This window comes from Alexandromys fortis, unplaced genomic scaffold, assembly GCF_014885135.2.
Source record: "Alexandromys fortis isolate MF-2015 unplaced genomic scaffold, M_Fortis_MF-2015_v1.1 scaffold_1, whole genome shotgun sequence".
Classification (NCBI taxonomy): domain Eukaryota; kingdom Metazoa; phylum Chordata; class Mammalia; order Rodentia; family Cricetidae; genus Alexandromys; species Alexandromys fortis.
In genome coordinates, this window is record NW_026067927.1 from 34,120,653 (window position 1) to 34,130,511 (window position 9,859).

The 9,859-nt window shown below is 45.8% G+C and overlaps 1 protein-coding gene across 4 annotated transcripts in view; it reads right to left on the reverse strand.

Moving 5' to 3' along the window:
- The window catches only part of Kiaa1191 (KIAA1191 ortholog), an 18,201-nt gene extending 13,649 nt beyond the window's left edge, over positions 1–4,552 (reverse strand). For 2 of the 4 annotated variants that reach the window (XM_050143822.1, XM_050143821.1), the window contains exons 1-3: positions 4,404–4,552; positions 3,732–3,838; positions 3,423–3,509 (exon numbers count right to left, since the gene is read on the reverse strand). In XM_050143822.1, the coding sequence (XP_049999779.1) occupies positions 3,423–3,450 (28 nt within the window). In that variant the 5' untranslated portion in view covers positions 3,451–3,509; positions 3,732–3,838; positions 4,404–4,552. The remainder of the gene's footprint in view (positions 1–3,422; positions 3,510–3,731; positions 3,839–4,403) is intronic. The other 2 variants (XM_050143823.1, XM_050143824.1) reach the window with 2 other exon arrangements.
- Positions 4,553–9,859: the final 5,307 nt, after the last annotated feature.

Genomic DNA, 9,859 nt, shown 5'->3' on the forward strand with positions numbered 1-9,859 from the left:
CGAAAAACCAAAAAAAAAAAAAAAAAAAAAAAAGAAAATCTGTAGACAAGGAAGCTATGAAATTTATTTAGGGACAGCTTGTCTGTGGCAGCTATCAATCCATTCAAGGGAGGGTAACAGCAGTGCTAACTGCCTTCTTTACCCACTACACTCTGGAGTCTCCACACAGCCACTCAACACTATCCTCTTTTCTTTCCTCCTTTTTCATAGGGTCTTGCTACGTAGTCCTGGCTGGCTGGTACTCACTATATAACTTGCACAGCTGGCCTCAAATTGTGTCAGTCCTCCTGCCTCAGTTCTTCCCAAGCGCTGGGACTACAGGCATGCACCACTACACCAGGACCTAATCCACTTTATTTATTTATTTATTATGTATACAATATTCTGTCTGTGTGTATGCCTGAAGGCCAGAAGAGGGCGCCAGACCTCTTTACAGATGGTTGTGAGCCACCATGTGGTTACTGGGAATTGAACTCAGGACCTTTGGAAGAGCAGGCAATGCTCTTAACCACTGAGCCATCTCTCCAGCTCCCCCTAATCCACTTTTAAAGACTAAAGAACCTTAAACTCAGTTTAAATTTACCTGTGCAAAGTCTCAATTTCAAAGCATGATTTCCAGTCAAAACTCAAATCTATCTCATTTCAAAACTTCTACACTAAACTCGCAGACATACAAGACTAAGAGGGACATAAAGTGGCTGAGGTATCTTCTCTTCTTTTCCCCCTCACTCTACCTGTCTCTGTCTCATCTGATGAGGAAACTAAACCCTAGCGTGAACTGATCTGCCTTAGTTCATAGAGAAAATAGCTGGCTGAGGTCTGACCAAGTCTATGACAAACCCCATGCCTGTTGTCTCCCCACAAAGAGAACTACAAGCAGCAGTTCACAGCCTGGCACCACCTCCAGTTTCTAGTATTCTGATGACTGAACATTTCCAAAGAAATGACTGACCGCCGCTCTCATCAGCACTACCAGCCTGATCCTGCCAGCCCTGTCCACAGGCCTGCTGGAATGTAGAGCTGTGCCGCCAGCACCATGCTTCAAGGGCACTCTCAGCTGTGCCGCAACAGAGAGCAAGGTTCACTTTGGTTTACTGATCCAGAACCTGCCTTCAAGGTGATACTTACCTGTTATACAATCGTATTCTTCAAGATAGCAGCCTACCTGGCAGCAAGTCCCAAACCCCAGAAAGTTCACTTAGACAGCAAGGAGACCCGCAGCTACCATGTGACTATTTCCAATATTAATAACTACTAACAAACCCAAGAGGTTGCCAGGGGCCAGGGAGAGAGGGCAATGAGGTGTAACTCCTAATGGGAACAAAGTCTTTCTGAGAGAAGGAAAATACTCTGTAAGTAGGTTAATTTGATAGATGCAAACCTTAAGAACACACCAGCCATGACATTACCCGCTGTAAGTGGTGAATTTACAGGATGTGCATTGTATCTCAACTAAAACAGACAAATAGAAATTACCAGGCACTAGACCGGGCGGTGGTAGCGCACGCCTTTAATCCCAGCACTCGGGAGGCAGAGGCAGGTGGATCTCTGTGAGTTCGAGACCAGCCTGATCTACAAGAGATAGTTCCAGGACAGGCTCCAAAACCACAGAGAAACCCTGTCTCGAAAAAAAAAAAAAAAAAAAAAAAAAAAAAAAAAAAAAAAAAAAAAAAAAAAAAAAAAAAAAAAAAAAAAAAAAAAAAAAGAAATTACCAGGCACTAACATAACATCCCCCCCTTGTATCCAATCATCACTAAACAATGCTCTTCCCATGTCCCAGAGACCAGGAAACTGGTACAGAGCACAAGCAATCACACAGCTTAGCGTGCAGTACACAGTCAAGCCAGGGCTCCCACCTTGTGCCCACCACTCCACACGTCCATGCTACAAAGCACTAACCCAATGAGTATGACACCACAGTTCTGCACGGTTACAATGAGTTTATGGCAATGCAGTATGAATGGAAGACACACATAATGGTAGAAACAAGAGATTTTTGTTTTTGTATTTCAAGACAGGGTTGGTTTCTCAGTAGCTTTGGAGTCTGGCCTGGAACTAGCTCTATTATAGACCAGAGCTGGCCTCGAACTCAGAGATTCTCCAGTCTCTGCCTCCCAAGTGCTGGGATTAAAGGCGTGTGCCTAGCTGAGACAAGAGATTCTAAGACACATTGAGACACTTCCATTAACCTACCTACTGGGGAGCAATTTCAGAACCATGTTCAAGACTGCTCCCAGTGGCTTCATAAAAACCATGACGATAACGTTAGCTAACCTCTCCTAAGAAATACGTGCCTACAAAGAACCAGGCGTGGTACACATGCATTTAATCCTACACTCAGGAGGCAGAGGCAGGAGTATCTCTGGGGTTTCAGGATAGTCAGGTATACAAAGTGATACTGTCTCAAAACAAACAAACAAACAAACACTTTTTGAGCAGTAAATGCAGATTTAGCAGCCACTTTTAACTCAATCTGCAAAATGTGTTTTATTTAAATGGGTGTGGTGGTGGCTCGTGCCTTTAATCCCAGCACTTGGGAGGTGAGGCAGGAGGATCTCTGCCAGCTCAAGGTCAGTCTGGTCTACAAGAGCTAGTTCCAGGACAGGCCACAAAGCTACAGAGAAATCCTGTCTCGAAAAACAAACAAGCAAGTAGAGTTCCAAAACAGCCAGAACTACAAACCACAGAGAGAGACCCAGTCTCCAAAAAACAAATAAAGAAAAAAACTGTTTAATCTTCACATTAGATGGGCAGGCAACACAGTCTACACTTCTGAGAATGAGAGACTCAGTGATTCAGCCTGATTTACAAATCGCCTTCCTTAAACCGGGTGATGGTGGTGCACGCCTTTAATCCCAGCACTCCAGAGGCAGAGGCAGAGGCAGGCGGATCTCTGTGAGTTCGAGACCAGCCTGGTCTACAGAGCTAGTTCCAGGACAGGCTCCAAAGCGACAGAGAAACCCAGTCTCGAAAAACAAAAAAAAATAAAAACAAATCGCCTTCCTTTCTGGTAACAGTCCAAAGAGATTTCAGTACTGCAGAACACAAACCAAGAGAACACACTAAGTGTTGACACAAACATTTTTACAACTGAGTTAGATTTAACAGTGATTCTATCTTTTGCCCAGACCTCCGTCCTACACTAACCACCCTCAAAACAGGGTAATTTATTCATGCTGACACACCCTACAAACATACTGTTCATTCTCCTTTGGTATAATGTATTGTCACACACTTAAGGGCAGTGGCTCTAAGTAAAGATCTGAGCGTGGCTGGGAGGATAATGAGATAATATTAAAATGATGGCAATCTGACTACTTCTCTAGTGGCAAATAGGAGAACTGTTAACATATGATTTGGAGAAAATAAGTTTAGGTCAATAAAGGCAAAACAGACTTAACCAAATAAGAACTCTGTTTACCAGGCACTTCTGGTTGTCTCGAAGCCATTGAAAGACTGGGATCCAGGAGCTTTTTCTATACAGAATTCCGAGCGGAGTCCCTGCCACCTATTAAAAATAACAAAGGGCATTTTCTTAAGCTGAACAGCGGATGATCACTCCAGGGCTGCTCTTCTCAGCGATTTATGGCTTGTTAATAAGGCTGAAACTTACATACACTAGAACCAATGTGTGACAAACACACCCCAAAGGATAAAGTTCAACGGTTCACCCCCTGGCTCATCTTAACAACGGAGAAAGTAAAGACAAGACACAGTGAAGACGCCTTACCACAATGAAATGACGCTGAACTATGCGGACAGACAGATGGTAATGAGGAGCATTGCCCAGCTGCTGCAAATTAGCAAAGCTTCCGAGGAAGACTCCATCCAGAGGCTCTAATAATAATAAACAGCCAGGGTTGGTACAGCGCTCCCAAGCCCACCAAACGATGCCCTGTACATTCGTTCATTCCCATCACAAGCCGTATTACATAGCATCTCCCCTCGACAGAAAAGGGCTATGCAGCAGTGAAGACCAATACACTCTTACTAACGCCGGCTAACAGTAACCGCCTCTTAACAAAACTATCCTTAAAACCCTTGCGCCGCACTGCACAGCAGGCATTACTGACCCGAATTTTTCTTCAAGTTCACTGGGGCCACTCACCGCAGCCCCAAGGGCATCGGCAAGCCAGACACACGCCCTTCACCTCTTCCACAGCGACCCCCAAGCCCACGTCTTTTTTCAGAAGGTACAAAACAAAGCCTCCGGGATGTACAAAGCCCAGCCGGATCCTTCCACGGTCCCACCCCTCGAGGCCAAGCCCGCGGATGCCCGGAGCGCGGGTGCACGGAGCCTCACTGGAGATCTCAGAGGGGCTCGAGGCCCCCACCCGGCCCCCAGGCCGCGGCGCCCCGGGGCTCAACCCCCCTCCAGCAGCGCCAGGTCGCGGTCCGTCACCTGCTCGCCCGCCGCCTGCGGCCCGAACTCCGGCACTAAAGAGGCTCCGAGGCTCCAGATGGCCCAAGAGGCTGAGGAGCTGAGCAAAGCCGAGCCATCGTGAGTGCGCGACTCACTCTCCCGACTAAGCACTGCCGCCGGCCGGCAGCCAAAGCCCAGCCCAGCCCGATACCGCAGCACGTCGCGCGAGACTTGATTCGGCGGTTGGTGCGGCATGCTGGGAGCTGTAGTCCACGATCTGGGATCCTCACCATGACCACCTTCACCTTCCGTGTAGGTTGGACTCTTAAGGCAAACCCCATGGGGTTCCCGGAGCGAGGGTCGCCTGTTAGCCGCACTTCCTCTGAGCCTGTAACCCCAACACTTGGAGGCTGAGAAAGGAGCGTGGCGGGAAGTGGGGTGAGTGGAGGGAGGGGAAAAGAATGAAGACAGGTGGAGATGGTTCAGCAGTTGAAGAGCAAGTCCCACACTTGTAGAGGACCTGAGACTGTTCTAGCACCGACTTTCGGGATCTCACTGCAGCTTCACGAGATCTGCCGCCCTTTTCTGGTTTCCAAGGACACGACACGCACACGTAATACATATAAAAATAAAATCAATCTTTTAAAAAAGAAGATGGAGACGGCATAGTAAATATATCTTGAAATCAAAGCCAGAAAGTTCACAACGGGCTTCCCTGGGTTTGTGACCCTGTCACCATTTCCTGCCCTCTCTTTCTTGTCGAGGTCTGTCCATAAACTACACCCATACACACAATGGATCCAATAGAGTTAATCACTTCAGTTAACAAGCAATGGAGTGAGCAAACTGTCTTTCAGAAGGATCTGAAACGGGCAGGCTCCACACTAGAACTGACCAAATACAGGAGCATACCACAGCCTAGCCTCCCCAGCGCAGGTGAGAATAACTGAGGAAAATGGAGCTGGAGAGGTAGCCATACAGGTGTCAAGAAAAAAAAAAAAAAAAAAAAAAAAACACAACTCTGCTGCTGAGAAAAGGTTGAAAACACCTACCTTCAATTCTACTCCAAGTCCAAGGTTTGCAATCACCTCAGGTGTTCAAAGGAGGGCCATCTTTTTGTTTGTTTGTTTGATTAGTTGGCTGGTTGGTTAGTTTTTCAAGACAGGGCTTCTCTGTGTGAGACAGAGTTTATCCGTTTAAGTCCTGTCTGGCCTGGCCTGACTGGCCTGGAAGCCCCTTTGTAGCCCAGGCTGGCCTATGAACTCACTGAGATCCACCCGCTGGGATTAAAGGCCTGTGCCACCACCGCCAGGCCGCAGAAAGGAGCAGAATCTTAAGTGCAGAGTTCCGGATTTGACTTTGCCTGCCTCCTGTTAAGACCTTGAGTGCACCAGAAATCAGTGTCTTCTGTCGATTCTTTACTTGGCTCATGGATAGCACAATTGGGTTACAGAATGACTTTAAAAAAAAAAAAAAAAAGCCAAGTTTTCTTAACTTTTGTAAATGTCTTAACTCTTACCCCTGCTACTGCTAGGGAGGAGTACACATCTCTATTAAGTTTCAAACAAAAGCCCAAGGTGCCTCTTTAAGATATCACAGTGGATCAAGCCTCTAGGTTCTCCCAGCATCCCTTAGTCCCTACCTGTTAGAGGATGTGGCTGGCCTCTACCGGGTGCTCTCTAACCCAGGGGCTGGGCTGCCCTTCCCATAGAGACTCTTTTCTTTAGAGTCCAGACATTTTGGTTACCCACCCCTTTTTTTACCTTTGGCCTCCTAGCTGCTACACCTGGTTCCCCTCTCTCCTTTCTCATTTCCCCTCCCCTTCTCCCTGCATGGCCCAGCTCAGCCTGACTCTCCCAGACATCCCTGCCTCTACCTATGCACTCCCTTTGATCTACACTCAACCTTCTCCACCAGACCTTGGAGCAGACGTGACTTTTCCTTTTTTCGTTCTATCACAATTTACAAGGTGAAAATGGAAACTGGGGAGAGGCTCGGGGATTCAGAGTCCTTCCAGAGGACCCAGGTTCAATTCCCAGCACCCACATGGCAGCTCACAACTGTCTGTAACACCCAATCAAGGGGTCCAACGCCTTCTATGGCCTCGGCAGGCAAACGGCGTACATTCAGGAAAAACACCCACACACATTTAAAAAATAAAACTTTTTTAACTCTAAAATGTCCTAAAACCTACCGTATCTCTAATAGTCAGATGTTTGGATATGCAGATTTTAAAATAAGTATTACTTAATGCTATGGAGAAAATAATCAGATTAACAGAAATAACTTAAAATTAATAAATGAAAACTAAATGAAAGGCTACAAAAATCCCTTAGTCCAACTTCATGTCGTCTGCAGGTGTTTAAGCACTGTCTACTTGTGTGCTCATGTTTGCCATGTCCTGTATATGGTACCAAATTAGTTTATAAGTTGGTGCTCACATACACTGAAAGTCTTAAGTTAGTGTTGGTTCCGTTTAGTTCATACTGCAATAGAAAATTCAAAGCAAGGGCTGGAGAGATGGCTCAGTGGTTAAGAGCATAGCCTGCTCTTCCAATTCAATTCCCAGAAACCACATGGTGGTACACAACCATCTGGTGCCCTCTTCTGGCCTGCAGGTGTACATACAGCCAGAATACTGAGAATTAAAAAAAAAAAAAAAAAAAAAAAAAAAGACACTGCCACGAAAATTTAAAGCAAAAGTCCTGGCTTTCACCACCCCAATAATCTACGCTCAGTCACTCACCCAAACACAGTTGAAAGAGACAGTAATAAGATGTGGAAAACCTGCTTAGTGTAGCCACTTACCAAAGTCTGAGCACCAGGGTCATCTCTGGGGCTCTGACATGAACTTTAGATTTTAATAGAAACTTCAAAGAGACTGGAGATAAAGCAGCTCAGAGTATACCTCTCTTGCTCAGAGGACCAAGTTTGGTTCTCAGCACCCACTCAGGCTGATTACCACCTGCAAACTCTAGCTCCAGAGGATCTGATGTCTTCATCTGGATATTGCAGGTACCTGCATTCATGCGCACATATCCATATACACATACACATAATTTTTTAAAATTTTACAAACATTTTTCTGAGACACTGTCTTACTATGTAGCCCTGGCTGGCCTAGAACTCTCTGTGTAGACTAAGCTGGCGTCCAACTCAGAGATCTGCCGGCTTTGACTCCCAGCTGCTGGGTTAGAGAAATGTACCCTCACACCCAGCTTTATTTTTATTTTATTTGTATGTGTGAGTGTCTGCATGTACGTATGTATGTGTAGCACATGAGTCTTTGGTGTCCCAAGAGGCCATAGGGGGTACTGGATCCCCTGGAATGGAGTACAAGCAGTTGTGAGGTGCCATGGGGGTACTGGGAATCAAATCTGGGTCCTCTGGAAGGGCAGCCAGTGCTGGGGTCCGGCTTCAGCTCAGATTCTGGTCCTGAGATGGCAGTTTACAAACCTTCATAACTCCAGGTCTTCCTTTCTTCCTTCCTTTCTTTGTTTTTGGAGACAGGGTTTCTCTGTAGCTTTGGAGCCTATCTTAGAACTAGCTCTTTTTTTTTTTTTTTTTTTTTTTTTGGTTTTTCGAGACAGGGTTTCTCTGTAGCTTTGGAGCCTGTCCTGGAACTCCCTTTGTAGACTAGACTGGCCTCGAACTCACAGAGATCCGCCTGCCTCTGCCTCCCGAGTGCTGGGATTAAAGGCGTGCACCACCATCAGGCTACTCTAGGTCTTTTTTTTTTTAAATATTTATTTATTTATTTTGTATACAATGTTAGTTTCCATGTCTGCCTACATTCCAGAAGAGGGCATCAGAGCTCATTATAGATGGCTGTAAGCCACCATGTGGTTGCTGGGAATTGAACTCAGGACCTCTGAAAGAGCCCTGTCCAGGTCTTTAGAATGACCCCCTGGAGTGCATCTTCAGGTCCTGGAAAGATGTTTGTTTAAATAATAGGCAAGCTGGCAGGCTTGATGGTGCATGTCTTTAATCCCAGCACCAACGAGGCAGAGGCAAGAATATCTTTGTGAGTTTGAGAAGAACCTGGTCAACAAGGCAGAGGCAGGAATATCTTTGTGAGTTTGAGAAGAACCTGGTCTACAGACAAAGCTCCAGACCAACCAAGGCTTTAGAGTAAGACCTTGACTCTAAAAAACAAAGAGAAAAGGGAAAACAGTCTGGTCATGGTACAGTCCCACTCATCAGTGAACCTTCATTTTGGCTACAGTATCTCCTCTGAGGCATCTGAAAGGTTACAAGCTTTTAGCACCGAGTTTCAACCTTTCTTTCTCTGAACATGAGCCTGGGTTCCAGGGCAGGGGAGGCAGCAGTGATTACAGCTGTAAGCTGCTGACTCCAGGATATTGGCCTGCAGAGGAGGAATGAGTGAAAGGCAAGTGCTTTAACATCACCTATTAGAAAGAGAAATAGAGGACTAGAGAGATGGCTCAGAGTTAGAAGTCCTTTTCCAGAAGACGTGGGTTCAGTATCCAGTGATGCATGCACATGGCAGCTCACAGGTCTCTGTCACTCCAGTTTCCATACCCTGTTCTGCTTTTTGCAGACACCAGACATGCATGTGATAAAGAGATATGCATGTCAACAAAACATACATACACATAAAATAAAATTTAAAAATAAATGTGATAATTTAAAAAAAATTATTTATTTTTATTTCGTATGAATTCATGTTTTGCCTGCATGTATGTCTGTGTTGTGTTGGATCCCTGAAACTGGAGTTACAGGCAGTTATGAACTGCCATGGGGGTGCTGGAAATTGAACGTGGGTCCTCTGGAAGAGCAACTAGTGCTCTTAACTGCTCAGTCATCTTTCCTGCCCCTATAATTTTTTTTTTTTAAAGAAAGAGAAACTTTCATCAAAGGAGAAGGGGTTTCAAGAGGGGGCATGGTTCAAGTGGCAAGGGTTAGGTGTTTTAAAACGATTACAGAACAAAGTAAAAACAATAGTGGGTAAGAGGTAAAAAGATAACTTGTCTTTTCCTGGTGTACAAAATGATGATCCCACCCCCACCTAGACCAGCGCTCTCCCATGATTGCCTAAAGGTCATCGAGAAGAGGGGCTTTGATCCATGGGCTACTTTCTTTTTTTAGTTTTCAAGACAGGGTTTCTCTGTGTAACAATCCTAGCTGTCCTGGACCTTGTTTGGTAGACTAGGCTGGCCTTGAACTCACTGAGAGCCACCTGCCTCTGCCTCCCAAGTGCCACCACTGCCTGGCCTATGGGCTATTTCCAGTCCAAGTGAAGAGAATCTGAACAGCTTGCTGGAGTTCGGTCTTACTGGGGCCAGACATTAACTGCCTTAACTTCCCCGTCTTCTGCTTCAATTCCTGGAGAGTGGGGTAAATTCCAATTTCTTGGGATCCATTGTGTCAATAGTCTAATAGCCAAAGGGAAGGATGTATTGAAATGCCTTCTTCCCTGAGGGCTGGAGAGGCAGCTTAGCACTTTAGGGTACCTTGTAGAGAACTCAGATTCA